Source organism: Corythoichthys intestinalis, chromosome 15 (assembly GCF_030265065.1).
Source record: "Corythoichthys intestinalis isolate RoL2023-P3 chromosome 15, ASM3026506v1, whole genome shotgun sequence".
Taxonomy (NCBI): Eukaryota; Metazoa; Chordata; class Actinopteri; order Syngnathiformes; family Syngnathidae; genus Corythoichthys; species Corythoichthys intestinalis.
The window spans coordinates 37,897,952-37,921,694 of record NC_080409.1 but is presented as its reverse complement, the minus strand read 5'-3'; the positions used below and the strand labels follow the sequence as shown (position 1 = coordinate 37,921,694).

Sequence of the window (23,743 nt, the reverse complement as noted above, 5' to 3'; positions counted from 1 at the left end):
CAGCTCTCCTGCAATGCACCTGCCTTGACATATTGACAAAATATAGCTTTGTTTGCTCAGGGGCCACTTCCTCAGATGTTGTTGGTCAGTGTTTATCTCTGCTTGATCTGTTGAATTTAATCAGAGTTCTTACAACACTGGACGGTTTCATGGTTTCAACTTTTTTTTTTCTAAGCCACACCCACAAAACTCAAACACAGGGTATCCTCACTACTGATTCATTGTCAGGAATTATTTTATGTAAAGAAAAATTAGAAATATAACTAATTTCTGGGCTCAAATGAATGACTTGTGAATGATAATGTTTCAGTGGGAGAAACAATGTCAAATGGTTACTGTGAGCCCCCCCAGTAAAAATAGCTTGGATGTCTATCGCCGTTAATTGCAGCCAATGAATTAATACTATCTTTGTGTTCAAATAACAACTGAAATTCTGGACTAATAAATTTGTGTCATCCTGTTAAAAGAGACTTTTCTCATGTAAAAATAGGTGCTTTGGGTCAATAAAGGTAGGGAAACATTGATCGAAAGCACTTTTCCCGCACCAGGAGGCTTTATGTAATGCAGTACATACATGCATAGAGACAGCGTGAGTGTGCACTGTTGCAAGGGCGGCGGTCGATCAGATGATTGCGGTCGTGTCCATGTGACACTGATGTGCTTCGTTGACATGCAGCAGAAGGCAGTCTTGTGTCCCTCTGAGTTCGTTCTAAAGGGCGTAGACATTGAGGGAAGCTCCTCAGAACCAGTGTTGGGCACGTTACTTTAAAAAAGTAATTAGTTATAGTTACTCACTACCAGTGTTGTTAATAACGGCGTTACAATATAACGGCGTTACTAACGGCGTTATTTTTTTCAGTAGTAGGTAATCTAATTAATTACTTTTCTCATCTTGGCAACGCCGTTACCGTTACTGAGGACGGAAAGGCATGCGTTACTATGCGTTACTATATTGGTCGAAAAGTCTGAGGGAGACGGACTCACCGAGACGACAGAGCAGAGCAGGAGCGGGGAGGAGGCAAGAAAGTCGTGACGCCGAGCAAACGCGATGCTAGGTAGCTCCAATAATACATGTTGTAGCCGATAGCCGGACAAACTACGCCCGCATGTTATGGTAGATATGGTAGACATGGTAGATATCCCATGTACTGTATATAGATATAACTAGATGCAAAATGACAGCCGCCATCTTAAAGCAGTAGGCTTTTTAGGACGGCTCTGTTGTAGAGAACCTTCCTCGCGAACCTAAGTAACTTTTTATCTAAAATACTTCTAAATCGGCAAAATCTTGACTTGAATCTATCTTTAAATGATGAAACAGTTTTAAAACTTTCATATGTCGAAAGTAGAGAGAAGGGAACTAATGCAATAATGGGAGCAATTTTAACAACTTTTAACAGTTGATTCAGGGTAAAGGGTAAATTAGGGTAAAGAATTGGGCTCGGGCCAATTGTACCAAAAACCTCCACAAAAAACTTCACATAGTGTGGCCAATGTTTTTTTTTTTTTTTTTTTTTTTTTTTTTTTGAAAAAAATAAAAAATAAAAAAAGTAATTATCACCAATTACTTTGCCAAGTAACTGATTACTCTTACATTCAGGTAATTGAGTTAGTAACGCAATTACTTTTTGGGAGAAGTAATTTGTAACTATAATTAATTACTTTTTTTCAGTAAGATTAACAACACTGCTCACTACATCTTCCTAAAAGTAACTGAGTTAGTATCTGAATTACTGTATAGTAAAAGTAAATAGTTACCAGGGAAAGTAATTATTTCTGTTACTTTAAAAAGAAGTTGTTGTATGTCAAAGAATTAGAAATTTTCTGAGCAGTATTCGAGTCAATTGAATAGAGAAAAACAGACAGGTAGTTGTGTTATAGAACCTTGTAATATTTATTGCACCTCCCCAGCAACAGATTTATCCTACACTTGAAGTGCAACAAAAATAAACAGTAAACAATATAATAAAATAACAATCAGCAGTAAACAATATAAAGTGAGTTTAATCAATTAAATATAACTCTCACAACCTGAGACAACTGGTCAAGTAGACATAGCCTACTGTACTTTTTTGGACTTGAAATAGTGTTTATATCTCTACCTCGTAGAGGACAAATTGTCCTCTGAATGCTCTGCCATCATATCCCTCTGCATCTGTTTTGCGTGTGTGCACACTCGCTGTTCCGTTTTGTGTGTGAAAACACCGGCACTGATTGGCTTACCATGACACATGACTCTAACCCTCAGCCAATCACAATCACTTCCATCGCATCTATCCAGGTGGTGCATTCAGGTAGCCTCGTCCCCCTACTCCTCCCGTCACCCTCAAAGCGTCTGCCGTCCTCAAGATGGAAGCAGCATTCTTGCTGGCTGACAGTGGGGGATGGGAACGAGGCTAGCATTCAGGTGTAGCAAAAACAGAAACGTTAGCAAGCTTTGGAAAGCATTGTCTAATTGAATGAGCAGGGACAAACAGCCTGGAGTCATAAGAAGTACGTGCTGTAATATTTTGATAGAGAATTATCCGAGGCACCCTAAAGTGCACACGGCGCCAATATTGTTTTGCTCACATGATGCGGGAGTGAGTTAGAGACACGAGAGCCATACGTTTGTGTTAATGTTGAAGTTATATGTGCTATTAAAGAAAAGGTGCCAGCACGTCCTGTGTGGTATGTCTTTGCTAAGAAAAAGCACAAAACAAATTGTGCGCTATTCTCGAACCTGAACGCACCCCAAGTCTTGGATCACAAATAAACAGAGCAGCATAAACTTGCTACGGCTGGTAGTTTCTTTAATTTATTCAGAGTAAGTAACGCACTGCTTTTGACCGTCAATAACGGTAACGGCGGAAAAAATAATTAGTTAGATTACCCTGTTACTGTAAAAAATAACGGCGTTATTCCCAACACTGCTCAGAACACAACATTATGAAGCGACTTACGTATTGAGTTATTGGTTAGCAACATGCGTTCAAACGGACGTCTTTCGACGTCAATGGGAGTGAATGTTTGTGTTAATGTGTGTGAAGGAGTCAGTTTAAGTTATGAACTTCTGGTTTGTTTTACGTTTGCACTTGCCTGCATTGTACATTTCCTCATTGTAAAAGTTCTTAGGGTATTCTGCAGTCTGTTTTGATATCGCAGGTGATGAAATCAACAGAAAATCCCACACTCGTGGAATTGTGGATGCTTGGGGGGAACTACCGTATTGGCCCGAATATAAAACCATGTTTTTTGCATTGAAATAAGACTGAAAAACTGGGGGTCGCCTTATATTCGCGGTCTAGACGTTATACCAGTTACGACGCTAGATGGCACCAGATATCATTGAAGCGATGTTCTGACATGACAGATCTCAGCTACTCTCAAGTTTAACCAGTTTGCATTATTTTATTGCAATGTTTTTCCTTATTCAGATTTATTTCAAGACTACAGTTACAGTTAGACCTCACTTTGATGGTTAATGCAGTTATTGCAATTTTGTTGTTTTATCACAATAAATTGGTTTAGTTACATTTCAAAAACCAGAAGCCATTCATTTACGAATTTGATTGCACTTTAGTTTACACATTTAAATGTTCAGATATTAAGATTTGAATGAGGAAAAATAACATGCTTTTTCTCTCAAATATATTGCTATAATCATTTTTTCAAATGTACTGTAATTATTTTCTGTATAAAAATTAATTTGGTGTTCAAAAAGTATTTTTTTCAAACTTGAGTCTTGAAAAAGAGGGGTCGTCTTATAATCACGGCCATCTTATATTTGGGCCAATACGGTAATTAAAGGTGCAACATGGAGTTTGTCAATTTTTATCGTTGACTACCACGTCAGGCCTAAAGCATAACACAGCATTGCAAGTGGGCATTTGCGTGTTGTTTCTGCGTATGTTCCGGGATCTGTACCCGTCTCATCATCCCTGCGCTGTCATATGTACTTTGCGTTCCGGCACCTGATGATTTACAAATTAAGCACTGCAGGGCTCTGTGTACTCATCAGGGAATTGGTGGAGCATGCATGGAGTAGAAAAGTATTTTACATTAACTCTATGAATTCCATACAGTACCGTTGATATTGCACTTTGCCAAAATTAAAGATTTAAACTTGTAACTGTGTTTGCCTCATTAAGGACGATTGACTGGGAGAGGCTGGCAATGAACGAGCCCTCCCAGGCAAAATGGACTGGACAACTATCAACGTCAATGGCATCTAAATGCATTGGGTTAATTTATAAATTAAACATGGTCTTACAGCTCTTGTCTGGAGCACATTACAAATAGAGCAGGTATCTCCTGCTGGCGCATTAGCATACTTCCTTGGGCTCTCCTGCGCTGGAAAGAGTCCAAAGCACAGCCAAGCGACAAGTATCGGACTTGTTGACAATTTGTTTGTCGCGGGTGGCCAACGAGCAAATGCTGAGGTTGGCGAACAATCGCTTGACCGGTGTCTCACTCTGTCGCTCTTCTCCCCCTTCAGGATGGAAGAGGTGTCGCAAGAGGAGAGGCTCCTGGTTATTGCGGTGAGTAGAAAATCGCAGCTCTTGCTAATGATGATGAACCCAAAAACCTTTTACATGCTGTCTTCTTCAACCATTAGAGGACATCAAATACTAATGCATTCGTCCACTCTTGCGCTATTTCTTTAATTACTCGCACTTAAAGGGAAGATAAATGTCTTGGATTTAATTACGACATGCCAGCCCCTCCCAGTTCAAATGGATTGGATGTCTATCACTGTCAGTGGGAGTGTATGAGTTAATATGTGCTTAGAGGACTACAGTCCTATCAAAGTTGGACATGAAAGACACACTTAGAATTTCTTTTCCATACACAGCTTTTCAATTAAATTCATTCACTGCCATTGATGGCTATAGATGTCAAACGTTGGACACATACAGTACACCCAAATTAATAAAGAAAATGTTTCAGCTTATTATCTTTCAACAAATGGCATAAAATTGAAAATAAATGGGTTAATTGGCTGCCATTGACAACTATAGGTTTCCACTCCATGCAACATGCCAGTCTTTTCCGGTCAAAATGGATTGGTCGTCTGACACTGTCAATGGCAGCCAATGAGTTAACATTTTTCATAAATTTATATTAATAGCTAGGGCACATTGACAGAAATGATGGCTGTGACTTGCTGCATGTCTGGAATTACTTCCTTATTATTACTTCATTACTGCCAAAATAGCTGGAAATTAAGAAAGAAAAGATTTTTTTTTATCTTTTCTTTTTTTTTACCCTTGGTTTAATGAGCAGAATTTACATGAAAATAATACAGTACAATCATATGCGAACAATAGTTTAATGTTTTTGTAGGAGAAAAGGAAGAAGCAGACTGAGATTGAGAACAAGAGGAGGCAGCTGGACGATGACAGACGACAACTCCAACATCTCAAGGTACAAACAACAATATAACTGAGATATTTAATTTCTAATAATACAAAAACCCAGGATTAATATACTTCATTTGTCTTAAATGACCTCTAAAATAAAAAGAAAATGAATAGTACAATGTAAACAGATGAATGAATTACTATCAATATAATATAATAAAAAAACTCATATTTTCTGTAGTTGCTGTTTAGCGATAAGAATTGAACAAAGACACTTTTGGTGATGATATTTATAAAATGATTGTTCCAAAATTGAATCATAGCAATGAGTGCATGTATTCTTTATCACCTGTGTAGAAAAAGACTAATATTTTACCACAATTTACTGAACTTTAAAACCCACTCACAAAAATAGTACGTTGCTACAACAGCCCCCTTTATTTATTTTGACAGTCCTCTCTCCATTAAGGCTTGCTTTCATTGGAAGAACGAATAAAAGTCGTGCCGAGCGCTGAACCTTTAAAACGCTTAAATCCAAGTTGATGATAAGCAAAAAGCTGCCAGCTCACTGCAAGCCTCCTAAGCGACGGCGCCCTGCCTGAGAGTCGTTCTCTCACCCCGGCCTCAACAGTTCTTTCAACCCGCATACGAGCCTCCCCAACTGTTGTTACGGAATGTTCCAAACGAATGGCAGATAACACCAGGAACTCTCCCTCATGCCGTTTAAACATACAAACACGATGTAGTTTTCATGCACTTGTCATATCAAGAGGCAAGGTTTTTGTCAGTGCCTACGTCAACGCTATCAGAGGTGTTGGGAGAGGTTGCCGATAGGCAGGGATGGCTGGAGTCCTTGCACTCTGTACTGAACCCTTTATAGGGCATTCATTTAAGTCATTAGTAGACGTCCAATCGTTTTGACGAGGGAGGGCTGGATCGCTTTCACAATGGCACAGAAACATGAGCATTCACAGCCAGTCCTTCCAGTTTAAATGAATTGGATGTCCATTGTTGTAAATTGCAGGCAATGACTGAAATACTAAGATTGCTTTTTTAAGTTCATTAGAGTGTTATTGCAGGCCGCAAGCAGAGCGTATTTCTGATTTTATTCATGGTAATGTTATTCAGTTTACATTCATTTAATTGTTTCAACAATAACAATATATGTTTAGGAATACATTCATGTTTAATAATTAGGGCTGTCAAATTTATCGCGTTAACGGGCGGTAATTAATTTATTTAATAAATCACGTTAAAATATTTGACGCAGTTAACGCGCGGACGGAATGACCCGTTCATGCATTGCCTCAAACAGTTTACAATGAACCCGTTTAGCACATTGAGAGCGATAAGGCAGAGAAATGCGAGTGGACACAGGCATTCATTGGACCGCGCCTTTTATTGGTTTAAACTTTGGCAGCCAATACTAACAGTCATGGTTGCCCAACTTCCCATTCCATCATGCATCTGGGCCGAGCAAAAGGCTATCTTTTTCTTAACACGCTTCATTGAACACAACGCAGAACATACTATATACCATTTGCAGCCACCACTGACAATCATGGTTGCCCAACTTCCCATCGTACATTTGGGCGGAGCAGGAGACGTTCTTTTTCTGAACACGCCTAGTTGAACACAACACAGAACATACTATATACCATTTGCAGCCACCACTGACAATCATGGTTGCCCAACCTCCCATCATGCATTTGGGCGGAGCAGGCGATGTTCTTTTTCTTAAAACGCCTAATTGAACACAACGCAGAACATACTGTATACCATTTGCAGCCACCACTGACAGTCATGGTTGCCCAACTTCCCATCATGCATTTGGGTGGAACAGTTAAGTCGCTACAGTATCATTTAGTGAAAGCTAGAGAACTGGTATTCCCAATCAAATAGCTATGCAAAATACACAAAAAATGCGACAGTAACAAAAAAAATACAATTAAGCAAAAGTTATGTGGTAGATATCCCTGACCTATTTACAGACACTATTTTTTTCATGTGACATAATTTGTTCAAAAGGTTAAAATATATGAGTGAATAATTTTAGGAAGTGTTTTTTTTTTTTTTTTTTTTTTTTTTTTAATTAAATACTGTATTAGACATTATTCAATGATTCTAAGCTAAAAATGATAGACATTTCGAATAATAAATATAACTCCTTGCCTTCTTTTTATGCCTGGGTTGAAACAAAAGCGGCTTGGCGGTGTCTAAACGGGGGTCTCCAGGGTCAAACGGACAAATTAAAAATAGTACGGGGGCTTAATGCGCCATGAAACTGCATATTGTTCTATCAAACACAATAGTTCTTTTAGCCTAAAATACAGTTTATTTTAAACAGAGGAGGAAGAGCAGAAACTGCTTTTTCTGTGTTTTCCGCCATATATAATTGTAATTAGAGCTGGTCAAATTTGCCTTAAAAAAGTCTCTGCGTTTTCTAAAAAAAAAATTCAAATCATGATTTTTTTTTTCTTCCTGATTTTGCCCCCTACTCCAACTTTTGAAAAGAAACAAGTACAGGGATAACTTCAGACAAGTTTTGTTTTTATTTTTTAACTACCAGTACTTAACAAACGTAACCATCATTTCTCTTTGTCTTGAATTAAACACTTCCAGAAACATTTATCTAGCTCTCAGCATATGTATACAAATTGATAGTAAATCAACTCCATCAATTACATGTATGAAAAGCTGAATTTAAAGTGCAAGACATATGTTTTATATAAATCACTTTAATTCAGTCTACCGCATTGTATTCAAATAAATAACAAATCAAGTCCAAACCTGAGATGATAAAAGTACAAACTTGAAACTTTAGCTCGATTTGTTTGACAAGATTAACTTAAAAGTGCAAAAAGTCTGACTTGAATAAAACACTTCTACAAACATAAGTGTACTTTGGAGGCAAATAAATCAAGTTCAATGCTCGGATTACTAAAGTACAAACATTTGCTGAATAAAACGAAACCCCCTCCAGCTCTCTGCTGATTTTATCACGAGAACTATGATACAACTAGAGTAAGGAAACCTCAGCAAAAAACTTGTGGCTAGGTTGCCGCGGTGCTTTCATCAAGTGGACAAACCCAGTCTTTTCCATTGTACACAGGATATTTGTGCCATATCTTTAGTTATGTGCAGAATGATGCTTCAGTGATTGCTCTCCATTTAGGTCTTTCTTATCATACGTGAGGCCTTGTGCAAATAATTCCGCCACAGTAAACTGCATATTAGCGGGAGTTTGTTGATCGCCGTGATGTTGTTTCTGTTGATTGGTATTCCTACCACTCTGCCAAATTCCTGTTTTAAATGCTGGAATAAGCTAGCTATGCTGTTTTCTTTTATTACAACGGGCTTTCAACAATCTTTACACTGTGCAATCACTTGAATCCACGTCTGTCGCTGTAAAAACAAACCAGTTCCAAATAACTAAAGCAACAATTAATAAAAAAAAATTTTTACTAAAATTTTGCTCTGTGGCTGTAGCTGTTTTGCTATGCTTGGCACAGCCAAGGGGGACGTGAATGCTACGGAAAGGTTATGGAAACTCATTGGGGGCAAGACCTACACTGAAACAAGAGCACAAAAAAGTACAGACTATATAAAAGGATAACTCGGTGCAACAGACACAAACTTCACACAAAATCATTTCCTTTCCACATTTTGCTAGTAGGGGTGGTGTGGCTCAGAGTAGTCGTTCCGAAACCCAGAGGTTTTGGATTCGATTCTCCGCCCTAACGAACTTGTCTAAGTATCCTTGAGCAAAATACTGAACCCCACGTTGCTCCTGGTGCTGGGTCACCAGTAGGTAGATAAGGATATAAAGTGAAGTGCTTTGAGGGCCTTAGAGATGGAAAGGCGATATACAAGTGTAACTCCATTTACCATTTAACTCCAACTGTTCCTTTAGTCGAACGTAATGTAGTCAGTATACAACTCTTCTAACTGTGCAAAATTGCTCGTCCAACACACAAATAAAATACGTGAAAACACAGCCATTAATGACTGTACATGAAAACACAGCCATTGATGACTGAATTTCCAGCAACAAAATAGTCCTTTGGTGAAAATGTCCAAATTTTGCCCATTTATAGCCAGTTTCCCTCCCTGATATCCCTTAGTTTCACTACATTGTAAGCGACTGTGTTATTTAAAGAAAAAGCTAGTTTTAAAACAATGTTTCACAATTATTTAATCAGGTCATTCTCATTGAGACATAAGGATCTTTTATCCTAGGGAAGCCTGGCCGAGATAGCATAATAAAATATAATTATTATTTCAGAAATAACAGAGAGCATTGGAGTTGGGTACCGAAACCTGGTATCAATTTGGTACAGGTTCTGAAGCAACAGTTACCGGATCTAGTAAAAACGAATATTTTGGTGCTTCATTTAAAAAAAAATGAATTCACCACGCCCAAATGTTCTGTAACGAAGTGTGACGTCAGCACTACTCACGAGCTAAAGTCAGGCAGCACATAAATAAAAAATTATATCATGTAAATTTCATTTTATGGTGATTTGGTTGAGCATCGAGCATAGATGGGGTCCGGGACTAACACTCTGGTTCTCCTGGAACCGTTCGAATTTTTTTCATTTTGATTCCAAGTTTTGATGCCCTGACCGCCGGCCGGATAAAATAGCTACCGAACACCATGAAGAAGAAGCTCCGTTAGGAGCAAATCAAATGAAGTGGCTAATTTAGCTTAGCACAAAACATGTTGCTTCGCTTCACATAAATGACAACAATATAACAGAATATGATATAAGAATATGACACCGAAATGATATCAGACCCTCTGTTAAAACGTGCAAACTTACAGATTTTGTTTTATCAAGGGTTCCTGATGTGTAGTGCAGAGGAGGTGTGTAGGTCAGTACACCTCAAGGATTCTTTTCCAACTAAATGACTAAGTTCTTTTTGCCTGCTGCTTCCAGTAAGTCACCACTAGGGGATGCCAAGCTCACATAGCAAAACCAAAGAAAAACTGTAGAGTCCAGAGTCATAATAGTGACATCTTGTGGACGGGTGAACAATATATCAGTTTAGAAAGAAATCAAACTTAAAAAGTTGTCAACTTTAGATCAAGGAACAGAACACTCCCCGCCAGCCCTTAACTGACTTCTACAAATATCACCTAAAACAAATGATGCAATGCAATAAATGCCTGCAGCATAAGACACTCTAAAACATAGGCAAAAGAATACGTGTAAATTTTTAAGTTTTCTCCGTGAGCTTTTGAAAAATAAACATCTTTGTGAAAGTGCACTCCTGTGGAAAGAAACTTCATCATATTCAAGTTCAAAGACTGATATTTCTATACAAGTTTACAATAGCCCAGTGAGAAATAGCAAAGTTAATTGAAAGATCATATAATTTAGAAAAATAATACAGAAGTTAAGAAATTAATATAACCTATGCATTTATTTTTACCCTGCCTATTACAAGAATCGGAATTGAGAATCGTTTGGAACTGGAATCGAAGCGTGGAATCGGAACAGTTCAAATTCAAACGATGCACAACCCTAATGGTAATTTTTTTTTTTTTTTTGTAAAAGGACCATCTAAATTTTTATCAACGAAAAATTCTAAAGCTGTCATGTGTTAGAGCTTATTGCATGTGTAACTTGTCTCATTTTTAAGGTACCTACAAGTTTTTAATGTTTTACCCAATGTCCCAACTTCATTTGACTTGCACATTGTACTTCGTACTTCCCCGCATTTCTGATAAGAGCGCAAACATGGCGGTGAAAGTTTGTGTGCCACAAGTTCATCTATTTTCAGAACTCATCTCTTATCACGTGTGTTTGTGCGTGTGCATGCTGTCATTGTCTACCTCAGCGAGGGGACACACAAGCCTCAGACAATGCAAACGGCTTTGGCAGAGGAAACAAAGATTTATCCCGCACCCACCAACAGGAAACACCTCGCATAAAAAACACACAAAAAAGAAGTAAAACCTACAACCTGCTAAACTCATTTACCACTATTGATGACAATGGTTGTCTAATCCCTTTTGACTGGGAGAAGCTGGCAGCAAATGATCGCTGCTATTCCTCCCAGTCAAAATATATACAGTGGGGCAAATAAGTATTTAGTCAACTACCAATTGTGCAAGTTCTCCTACTTGAAAAGATTAGAGAGGCCTGTAATTATCAACGTGGGTAAACCTCAACCATGAGAGACAGAATGTGGAAAAACAAAATAGAAAATCACAATGTTTGATTTTTAAAGAATTTATTTCCAAATTAGAGTGGAAAATAAGTATTTGGTCACCTACAAACAAGCAAGATTTCTGGCTGTCAAAGAGGTCTAACGAGGCTCCACTCGTTACCTGTATCAATGGCACCTGTTTTAACTCATTATCGGTATAAAAAACACCTGTCCACAATATCAGTCAGTCACACTCCAAACTCCACTATGGCCAAGACCAAAGAGCTGTTGAAGGACACCGGAGACAAAATTTTAGACCTGCACCAGGCTAGGAAGAATCTGCAATAGGTAAGGAGCAATTATTAGAAAATGGAAGACATACAAGACCACTGATAATCACTCTCGATCTGGGGCTCCATGCAAGCTCTCACCCTGTGGCGTCAAAATGATAACAAGAACAGTGAGCAAAAATCCCAGAACCACACGGGGGGACCTAGTGAATGACCTACAGAGAGCTGGGACCACAGTAACAAAGGAGACTATCAGTAACACAATGCGCTGCCAGGGACTCAAATCTTGCACTACCAGACGTGTCCCCCTGCTGAAGTCAGTACACGTCCAGGCCCGTCTGCAGTTCGCTAGAGAGCATTTGGATGATCCAGAAGAGGACTGGGAGTGTTATGGTCAGATGAAACCAAAATAGAACTTTTTGGTAGAAACACAGGTTCTCGTGTTTGGAGGAGAAAGAATACTGAATTGCATCCGAAGATCACCATACCCACTGTGAAGCGTGGGGGTGAAAACATCATGCTTTGGGGCTGTTTTTCTGCAAAGGGACCAGGACAACTGATCTGTGCAAAGGAAAGAATGAATGAGGCCAAGTATCGAGAGATTTTGAGCGAAAATCTCCTTCCATCAGCAATAGCATTAAAGATGAGACGTGGCTGGGTCTTTCAGCATGACAATGATCCCGAACACACAGCCAGGGCAACAAAGGAGTGGCTTTGTAAGAAGCATTTCAAGGTCCTGGAGTGGCCTAGCCAGTCTCCAGATCTCAACCATATAGAAAATCTGTGGAGGGAGTTGAATGTCCGTGTTGCCCAACGACAGCCCCAAAACATCACTGCTCTTCAGGAGATCTGCATTGAGGAAAGGGCCAAAATACCAGCAACAGTGTGTGAAAAGCTTGTGAAGAGTTACAGAAAACGTTTGGCCTCCGTTATTGCTAACAAAGGGTACATAACAAAGTATTAAGATGAACTTTTGGTATTGACCAAATACTTATTTTCCACTATGATTTGCAATCAAATTCTTTAAAGATCAAACAATGTGATTTTCTGAGTTAATAGAGATGTATGACAGTGAGTCTGTAATGTTCCCAGAGGCGTTCATGTGTGTATGCGTCGGAGTTCCGCCTTTTGTCTGCTACGTTAGCAGCTTTTCACCGCATGGTACAATGGAGACATAACTTTACAACCCCGTGTGTGTGTGTTTGTGTGAGTTCATTACATGATGTCATCCGCTGGCGGGTTTTAGGGTGTGGCGGAATCGAGACAGCAGAGAAAGGGAGAGGGAAAGCGAGCTTTTTTAGATTCATTGCAGGTCTGGCGTAGGAAGAGTCTTGAATTACAATCTGTGTGCTTGTACAACATCACTATTGACTATAGGCCTGATTCAGTATTACCTCTCACGCACACAAACAACTGAAATAATTTAGTATGTGAGCATTATTCAGTGTTTGTAAGAGTCTTTCACCTGTTCACTAATGTGTATGAGAGCCTTTAGGTTGTCTTTTATGCTTTATGACTGGCTATGGGTGTATGTACATTGCTACACTTCTTGGGAGCGTTGAAAGAAAAGCACTTCCACAGATTAAAAAGCTCCTGATAAGAAACGGCAGGGATCCACGCTGACATTTACAGCTTAGTTTAATGCACTACTCCTTCCCAAAAAGTTCCCCAACTGCCTAATGCATGCAAGAGAGCAGGAAAGAGAGGAAGGGGAAAAGAAACAGGGGCTGTCAAAGTTGTAATTGCATCATAGGTAAAGAATTCACAAGTCAAGATTTTTCATCCCAAAGGGGTTGGAAAACGTTCCCAGCTGTTTTTGCGTACAGCCTCTAGAGGTCGTATCTGTGTCACTTCCTGTTGGAACAGCTGCAAAAAACACCCATGTTGGTTTATATATTTAGTACCTCACAGCCATGTTCCACTATTTGTTTGAGGGCCACACTTGCACAGGGAGTTAAGAAAACAACATGATAGCATTGGAAATGGACGAAGGAGATGATGATGTTTAATGAGGCCAACGTGTTTTTTTATCTCGTCACAGACGGTGATCTCTAATTGGCCGTAAAGATCTTTGTGATCGTTACACTGGCAAATAGCACTGATTTGGAGATGTAACGACAATAGATTCTAAACTGCTCCTGTGTAGGTCATCTAAAGTTAATACTGTATGTGAGATGCTTGCATACAATTATAAAGAATATGGCGAAAGCTTCTCTAGAAGGCGCAACTTTAAGATGTTTTATTTTTTTAGTCATTTTGTCTATGCTTGTGATTGGTTTGATAACAAACGCACACTCAAACAAAACTTTAGTATGCAAAACCTGAAGTGAACGTTTCTAAGGTGAGACTTAATTAACAGTGTTGTTAATAATGGCGTTGGGGTGGGGGGTCAAAACTGCTGAAATGCAAAGAAAACTCTTTTTAGTCAGTTATTTCTATAACACTTACAAAAACTTATTTTCATTCAAAATTGTGTTTTTTCAATGATTTGCAAAATAAAAGTTAACAAAAACAGCTATAACCCCAACCTCCATCTCCTAATTTTTTATTTTCCCTCATTTCCTCACATACTAAATGCCAAATCTCAATTTTAACTACTTAAGAACATAGGATATATATTAAAATTGAAGATAATGTAAACATGCATTTTTTGTTGTGTTTTTTTTAATAATAAAGATATAAGTAACATGCATTCAGAAAAATAGGTACAAATGACTGATATTATGCAGAGTGAAATGGCTCTTAAAGATTTGATCCATTTTCTGTTGCACATCCCCTTTTTTTTTTTTTTTTTTTTTTTTTTTTGCTGTTTCAGAAAACATGCACATTTGAACCAATCAGAGCTAACTATCTCTGGTGACCACATGTCAGTATGTCAGCCAATTGAACGGATAAATGAGTCCCGGCGTTTCGCTTTGCTGCGTGCATTCGCACATTATCGTGACTCGTCATCCTCAAACTCAGATAACTGCAGCAGCTGGGGAAACCTCCATGCCGTCCGTGGAATAAAATAAACTAGCCCTGCAAGCAGGACTCAACAGGCCCTCGGGAGTCCTATGTCGATTTTTCCAATTTCTTTACGGTGATTTTTTGGGGGGGCTCATTAGGTTTTTTTCCCTTCGAGGAGGAGTCGGTCTCGTAAAAAAGGCCATTTCCTGTTCCCAGCAGGGGGTGCCAGGCCTAATGAGTGATATTTCAATGAAGTCGAGTTCAGGCTGGGAGACATCACGTACATGCCAAATATGAAAAAGATTGAACGTTGTATCGGGGAGTTATTAGTCATTTTCTGAATTTGGTGTTTTGCATGGGGGGGTTGTTAGTCATTTTCTGAATTTGGTGTTTTGTCAAAAAAATGTACAACTATGGCACGATGAAAAATACATTGTATCTTTTTTCCTCCTACAGATGAAGTAGCAGAGTGTGAAGCAACAGCCTTTATGAGTCAAAGCAGTTTTTCACTGCTGTCATCAGATGAACCAATTTATCCCTAATATATTTCATTGAAAAGTACATAATATTTTTTTCTCCCACAGAAGAAGTAGTTTTATCCTTAATATATGTCATTGAAAAGTACATAGTATTTTTTTTCTCCCACAGAAGAAGTAGCAGAGTGTGAACCCTAAACCCTAACGCTAACACATAAAAAAAAAACGCCCCGCATAGGTCAGCCCGTGAATGAAAACTCACCATTTTGATATGTGCAAATTTTAGTGAGTTTTCCAGCATGTTCAGAACTTCAGATTGGCCATTTTCATTTGCCCTGAAGAAGCCCTAACCCTAAACCCTAACCATAATCCCCAAAGAAACCCGACTTTGGTACGCCGCCCAGGTCAGGCCCGTGAATGAAAACTCACCATTTTGATAACTTAACATCTCATATGTCTCATGAAGAGTCTCACCAATTTTGAGGGGGATCCAACTAACTGCCTCAGCGCAATGGTCTCAAACGTGCACCCTGGTTTTCGACAAAAATGGCAGGTTTTTCAATATTCAATCCAAAATACCGGATTTCCTGTTGGGTTTGGAATATGGGTGCAAAAGATTTTTTGAAGCATTTTGGCCCAAGGTATTGACTCCCCAAATTTCATCGCTCTACGTTGAAAAAACCTAAATGGAGAGGCCTTTTTTAAAAATTCCAGGGGTGCCACTGAGCCATCTTTTGACATTTTTTCACATTTTTGCCAAATTATCGAACTTTTCGCGAATCAGCATGTTTGTGCAAATTTTGGTGAGTTTTTGTGCATGTTAAGACCTCCAAATGGGCCATTTTCATTTGCCATGAAGAAAGAATAATAATAATCTTTTGCAGAACAATAGTGCCTTCGCACCATGTTGGTGCTCGGGCCCTAAAAATAATTTTCAGTGGAAACGGATTACGCTACACAAGCAATTTATTATGCGTGTTGTTAACACTTGTGTATAGTGTTGTTGTTAACACTTGTGTATAGTGTAAAGCGCTTTGAGCGCCTTGAAAGGTGGAAAAGCGCTATATAAGTATAACACCATTTACCATTTACCATGTAAATCTGATTGTTGTAGATTGTTTTCTTCTTGGAGATGAAATGCATGTGTAGCAGCTTTGTATTTTTTATTTTTTACATAGCGTTTTGACAGTTGCCGTCATATTTTTGGAATCAATGCACCGTATACCGGAACAACGTTACGGCCCTGAATCTGCATTCTGGCCCTGATCCTTGTACCGGAACTGCGTTCCAGCTCTGAATTTTATACCGGAACTGCGTTCCTGGCCGTTCCCACCCACTTTCACCCCTGGGATAACATTGTTACTAACGGCGTTATTTTTGTCAGTAGTGAGTAATCTAATTAATTACTTTTCCCATCTTTGAAATGCCGTTACCATCACTAAGGATGTTAAGGCTCACGTTACTGCAGTTTTGGTGAATGACGTGGGAGACACGGAGAGAACAGAGCAGAAGGGGGAGGCGGGAAGGGGTGACACAGATGCAAATGCAATGCTAGGTGGCTCGGAGTGTTAGCATAGCATTCGCGTTCTCGCTAGCATTAGCATTTAGCGTGGTGAGCGTCATCTTAAACAGGGGTGCTCAACCTTTTTTGCACCACGGACCGGTGTGATTTGGGTCTTTTTTTCACCGACCGGTGTTGTCAAATTTTGCACCCTTATAAAATTTTGCTCCCAAACCTTTTGTGGCGGTGAAAAAAAACCCTCTTTTATATTCAGTTGGACTCTCAATGTTATCCAACGGTGCTAAAAAACTTTACATCATAAACATGCATATGCAACACGAAAATGACGTAAATTAATGCTTAACGACACGGCGAAGTCGTTATGTGAGAGAGCTGTGTGCAGTTGTTGTGTGCAGCTAACATGACAAACATAAGTTAATATTCCTTTCTTCGAAGAAAATTTGCAGCGTGTACTTTGGAATCGCTGCATTCGCGGTCATTTTTAACGTTACGTGCATGCCAAATTTGTCAGAACACCGGCAATGTGTGGCATAAAAATACAGCAAATATGTTTTTAGCCCCGTCGCATTAAGTGCAGGGAAAATACAACTCACCCGCAGAATCAGTAACTGGATCTCCCGAGATGTGAGAGTGTGTGAAGCAAAGATACGATGTTGGAAATTGTAGCACGGTTTTCAGTGTTCTCCTAGCGATGTCAGGATATTCCGAAATAACTTTAATCAGAACCTCGGTAGAGTTGTTGTCTCAAATGTACGTTTAAGGTCGCCGTGATTTGCGATCTCTACAAGCTGATATTCCTGTTGCACAGACATGTTCGAATCACTCGGTTTATTCACATACGGGTCACGAATCCACTCCTTCGCAGTTCGTGGGTCTTCAGTGATATGGAAGTAGCATAGATTTTTGTTTTCTTCGAGGTTGTAGGCTCATCTTCTGGCTCGTGAGGTTCCCTTTCCCCGTAAAAAATCTGTCCAAAGACGGCCGTTTTTCAGTCATTCTAGTGTGGGGCTAATTATTTCCGGGAACAAATGTGAAGGGCGAGGACCTACATCATACGTTATTATCGAGGCCCAGCGCATATAGATATATAAAACAAGATGTACTGCCGACAGTCCAATCAATGCATTTCTATGACGACCTCCTATCCTGTAGTTGTATATCTAGAGTAGACAGGGATATTGGTGTGTTAAGCGGCATAGGCCAAAGTCAATCGGCCAGAATGCAGTCGTTAATAATTTATTATTTCTGCACGGCCCGGTACCAAATGGTCGTTGGGGACCCTTGATCTTAAATCATCATCATCATCTCTCGGGCATTTTTTTTTTTTACATACAGTTCGTGTCGTTCAGGTGGGTACAATTGATTGAAAATAATGGACTGTTTTCCTCTTCAGTATTCATTATCATCACTAAGTGGGCGTTGTCTTTTTCGATGCTACAATATAATTTTTTTTTTTAATTATCAAAAATAGCCATTTGCCCTAAGCTTTTCTTGAATGACGTATCCATAAACCTTGCGTGATTTTTTTAAACAAAACAACATGAGCAAAGATATAAGAGGGAAGAGATTCAAAGCCTCACCTGCATATTGAAAAAATTATCGATATAAATTTACGGTGTGATGGTACACACAAGTCACATTTCAGTACGTACCTCGGTTCGGGGGTCATGGTTTGCTGCGGGTTCAGTACAACAGGAATAACAAAAAGGCTTTTTTTCTCACAGAATTTAAAAGTTAAAAATTTGTGCGACCCAGTTTCTGGAGGGAGGGGATAATGCTCTGCTGTAGTATTTCACAGTACATGCTGGAGTTCATGTTTCCCTCAATGGAATGTAACTCTCAAACACCTGCAGCACTCATGCAGCCCCAGACCATGACATTCCCACCACCATGCTTGACTGTAGGCATGACAAACTAATCTTTGTACTCCTCATCCGGTCGCCGCCACACAGGGTTGAGACCATCAGAACCAAACAAATTAATCTTCGTCTCATCAGACCATAGGAAATGGTTCCAGTAATCCATGTGCTTTGTTGACATGTCTTCAGCAAACTGTTTGCGGGCTTCCTTGTGTACCGTCTTCAGAAGAGGCTTCCTCCTGGGGTGACAGCCATGCACACCAATTTGATGTAGAGTGCGGCGTATGGTCTGAGCACTAAAAGGCTAAACCCCCACATCTTCAATCTCTGCAGCAATGCTGACACCTCTCCTGCGACAATCTTTCAAAGAAAGCATTTAGATGTGACGCTCAGCACGTGCGCTCAGCTTCTTTGGGTGACCAACCTGAGGCCTGTTCTGAGTGGACCCTGCTCTTTTAAAACGCTGGATGATCTTAGCCACTGTGCTGCAGCTCAGTTTCAGGGTGTTGGCAATCTTCTTGTAGCGTTGGCCATCTTCATGTAGCACAACAATACGTCTTTTAAGATCCTCAGAGAGTTCTTTGCCATGTGGTGCCATGTTGGAACTTTCAGTGATCAGTATGAGAGAGTGTGAGAGCTGCACTACAAATTTAAAAACACCTGCTCCCTATGCACACCTGGACCTAGTAACACTAACGAGTCACATGACCATTCGGAGGGAAAATGACCAGCATTACTCAATTTGGACATTTAGGGATGTACTTTCTAAGGGGTGTACTCACTTTTGTTGCCAGAGGTTTAGCTATTAATAGCTATATTTTGAGTTATTTTGACGGGAAAATAAATTAACTCTATTATATAAGCTGACCACAGACTACTTTTCATTGTGTCAAAGTGTCACTTTGTCAGTGTTGTCCCATAAAAAGATATACTTAAATATCTGCAGAAATGCGAGGGGTGTACTCACTTTTGTGATACACTGTACTTTGCCGAGTAACTACTCTTACGTTGAGGTAACTGAGTTGCCAACTCAATTACTTTTTGGGAGAAGTAATTTGTTACTGTAACTAATTCATTTTTTTAATGTAAGATTAACAACACTCTTTATTTATAAATTGTTATGTGCTCAAGTAGTGTATTGTACAAGTACCAGTATGTATGACCTAATTCCTCCCCTCCTCTTTTTCCTATTAAATCCTATACATCATCATACATTTATAAATATGGCGTCAGATTGAAACTCCATTAATTGTTCCTGTTTGTCCCTGCAGTCCAAGGCACTGAGGGAACGCTGGTTGTTAGATGGAGCTCCGGCCGAGGAGGAGACTCAAAAGCGCCTGCAGGAGGATGAGGTGAAAACCAAAATTCTGGAGCAGGTCATTTTCAGGTCGGTGTCGAAAAAAAGACGTTCTGAGATATTTTTTGTTTGAAATCAAGATACTGTAATTGTATTTGATTATATAACAACTGATCCAGTTTAAACTGTAAAAACAAGCTACCAGAAAGATGTTGTAGAGGTCATTTGGAGTTGAATTGTTGAATTGACTGGAAATGACGATAAAAAACAAACATATTGGCACATTGGTGTTTTAAAAAATCATGCTTATGTGTATGTGTGCCGGTTTCTCGAGGCAGACTGGAGCAGGAAATTGAAGAACTGGAGACAGGCGTGCCAGCCAATAAGGGTGTGGCTAAAGAAAATGGAGGTACGTCGGGTTGCCTAGGCGACACGCAATTACAGCAGATACCATAGCAACTTTCCCATGTGGCTCCCGAGACTGAGCGAGAGCTAATAAACCCTCTGGTGGAAGTGGCAAATAAATCAACAGCCTCCCAGTTCAAATGGAATGGACGTCTATCGTTGTCAATTGCACTGAATGAGTTCAGTAAAAGTAAAAATAACTGTAAATGATAAAAAAAAAAAAAAAAAAAAAATGTAAAATAAATAACAATAAATAAAAAAATAATTACCAACAAGGCTGCCACTATTAATTGAGTACTCGACAACTAATTGAAGAGACATTGCTAGACCTAAGAATAATCCGAATCCTGTTTTTGTGCCTATTAAAAACAAATATTTTATTTAATTTTCATTTTCTTATTTTGTATATACATATTTTTAAATGAGGTAAACAGTACATATTCTTATTGATTTCATATTTTAAAATAATAAAACAATCATTTTATTTTTGTATTTTTCTTTTGAATTTTCATTTTCAAAGGGAAAACAGTAAATGTCTTTAGTTTTTTTTTTATTGGAATAAACTAAATATACTCTTATACTTTTGTAAATGTTTTTTTCATTTTAAATCTTAAAAAAAACGGAAATCAGTAAATATTTTCAGATTTCTGTAGTTCTCAATATTCCATTGAGGAATATACCAATTTCATTTGAGCAAGCACTGAATGTACCCGTTTCGCCCCAGGTTTGACAGGTTTGACACCTGTGCATTATAATATATACTGTATTGGCCCGAATATAGGACGGCCCTGATTATAAGACGACCCCCTCTTTTTCAAGACTCAAGTTTGAAAAAAGACTTTTTTGAACACCAAATTAATTTTTATACAGAAAATAATTACAGTACAAACAAATGATTATAACAATATATTTGAGAGAAAAGCATGTTATTTTGCCTCATTTAAATCTTAATATCTGAACATTTAAATATGTAAACTAAAGTGCAATCACATTTGTAAATGAATGGCTTCTGGGTTTTGAAATGTAAATAAACCAATCTATTGTGATAAAACAACAACATTGCAATAACTGCATTAACCATCAAAGTGAAGTCTAACTGTAACTGTAGTCTTGAAACAAATCTGAATAAGGAAAAACAGTGCAATAAAATAATGCAAACTGGTTAAACTTGAGAGTAGCTGAGATCTGTCATGACAGAACATCGCTTCAATGATATCTGGCTCCATCTAGCGTTGTAAATGGGTATAATGTCTAGACCGCGAATATAAGACGACCCCCACTTTTTCAGTCTTATTTCAATGCAAAAAACACCGTCTTATATTCGGGCCAAAACGGTATTATTTTCCCATCACACTCTGTCTGTGCTGCCCCCCTCAGGAGAGAACGGCGTCTGCCAGACCCCCAAGCGGGAGGTGGCCGGCATTGAGGCCAAGTTGCTGGGCCCCAGTCCCGACCAAGCAAGCGCCGACAACCCCGTCACGCTGGTCTTCATGGGCTACAAGACAGTGGAGGATGAGAAGGACGGACGCCCAGCCACGGAAACCGACGGGGCGGATGGCAACGTGAAGGCCGAGTTCGTGATGATCGAGGATGGGGAGGCCAAGCTGGCTTCAGGGGACGCAGCCACGGCCGACCAGGCTCCGCCCAACGGAAGCATGGCGGAAAAGGAGAAGGTCGAAGATGAGAAGGAGAAAAAACAGCGCTGCAAATGCTGCGTGGTCATGTGAGCTGTGTGTGTGGCTGCACGTGTGTGTGCAGGCTTGTGCGCCAATGCATGTCTGTTTGTGTACCTTAGCTTTGTGTGTGTGCGCAGAATGTTTGAATAATGCGTGGGTATGGGTGGTGGTGCGTGCGCACACATGTGTGTGTTTGTGTGCGTCAGGACTGTACAATGCCAATTTACCAACTTCAAGAGCCAAAACAAGCTCCAGCTCCAACAAACAACAACAAAAAATAACCACAGAGACTCCTAAGTACTCGGCCTACTTTACGCTTGTATTTGACTTTTGATTTCTATTGATATTTTTCTATTTTTCTGTCTATTGTATTCAGTGTATCTTTGTTATTATTATGATTACGGGACTGTGTACTGTACTGTATGTTGTTCTTGTTGGAAAGGAAATAGCTGTTCGCTCTCTGCATTGTACAGTACACCCCTCAACAGGGGGAAAAACCCGGAAACCTAAAAAAAAAAAATGTAAGAAAGAAGTCATTCATAGTCAAAGCGAGACACAGATGCTTCAAAATATATATCTCTGTGTAGGCCTAGTTAACTATTTATCAGCCAATTTCATATTGCAATATTGTCCAAGATATTATTTTAAATAGTATTTTAATATATTGATATGAAATTATGTTTTATACAGTGTATTTATTTGTTATTTTGCGATTCTGTGTGTAATACATCATCGCCACCACCATAAACTTGCATGTAAGCTTTGTGTCATTAACCAGCACCTTTTTTGACTAACTTGCGCACGATTTACGCTGCAGGTCAAAGTTACCAATTTAAAGATTTATGGTTATTTTCTTTTGTTTATATGGCTGTGTTTAGCTCAAGGAAACACATGAAGCCACTGACTTCCTGACATCGAAATTCTGTGCACAAGTAAAAGTTTTTTCCCCTTTTTCAATATTTGTAAAAGCCGCCACTATAATTTGACAGTAGTAAATGATTTTGACAAATTAAAAACATAATTCTTGGCATGAATTAGAAGGTGTCAGCCATTTGTTTGGAAAGTAAAATAAACTTAAACCTAGAACTGACTGCTTGTTTTCTCGGGCAGTGTTTTTTTTTTTTTTTTTTTTTTTGGGGGGGGGGGGGGGGGTCAAATTAGAGGCACCAGATAAAGCCAGAGATTAATCACAAATCATTACTATCAAGTCATGACTTAACAAATATGACAAAATGTCTTTGTTTTTTGTTTTTTTGCGTCAAACTCAACATTTAGCTCATTCACTGCCATAACCAATCTATTCGACTTGGAGGGCTGGTAGTGAGTGATTGCTGCCATCCTCTCCTAGACAAAAAGATTTGGACGTCCATCACCGTCAATGGCACTGAAACATGATAATTCAAAATTATTCAAATTAAATGTTACTATTTAGAGAAACTAAGTACATTTTACTGACTCAATTCTCTTACATGAACCATGCAGCATAAACCAATCCAAAGTCACGCAAGCCACCGTTAGATCACAATATACCATAAATGCTTCCCGTCAGTACTATATGTGATACATTTAAATATATATACATTAATATATATATATATATATATATGTACATGAAAGTCACAGCTTTTTGTATTATTTCAACCATTATGAACAAGTGAGTTGCACAGCTGTCGGGAGAGTGGAAGTCAGTGTTGTCACACCCCCGACAGTAGACTTGTAGCACTGCATGAAGCCTTGCAACTGTTTGACCGTCTCGTCACTGTTAAGTCTC

General features: G+C 39.1%; 1 protein-coding gene across 1 annotated transcript in view; it reads left to right on the top strand.

Moving 5' to 3' along the window:
• Window positions 1–23,099, top strand: part of palm1b (paralemmin 1b) — a 46,744-nt gene extending 23,645 nt beyond the window's left edge. The window contains exons 2-6 of the mRNA XM_057859362.1: window positions 4,478–4,520; window positions 5,326–5,406; window positions 19,866–19,981; window positions 20,230–20,300; window positions 21,674–23,099. Coding sequence (XP_057715345.1) covers window positions 4,479–4,520; window positions 5,326–5,406; window positions 19,866–19,981; window positions 20,230–20,300; window positions 21,674–22,023 — 660 coding nt within the window. The 5' untranslated portion in view covers window position 4,478 and the 3' untranslated portion in view covers window positions 22,024–23,099. The remainder of the gene's footprint in view (window positions 1–4,477; window positions 4,521–5,325; window positions 5,407–19,865; window positions 19,982–20,229; window positions 20,301–21,673) is intronic.
• Window positions 23,100–23,743: the final 644 nt, after the last annotated feature.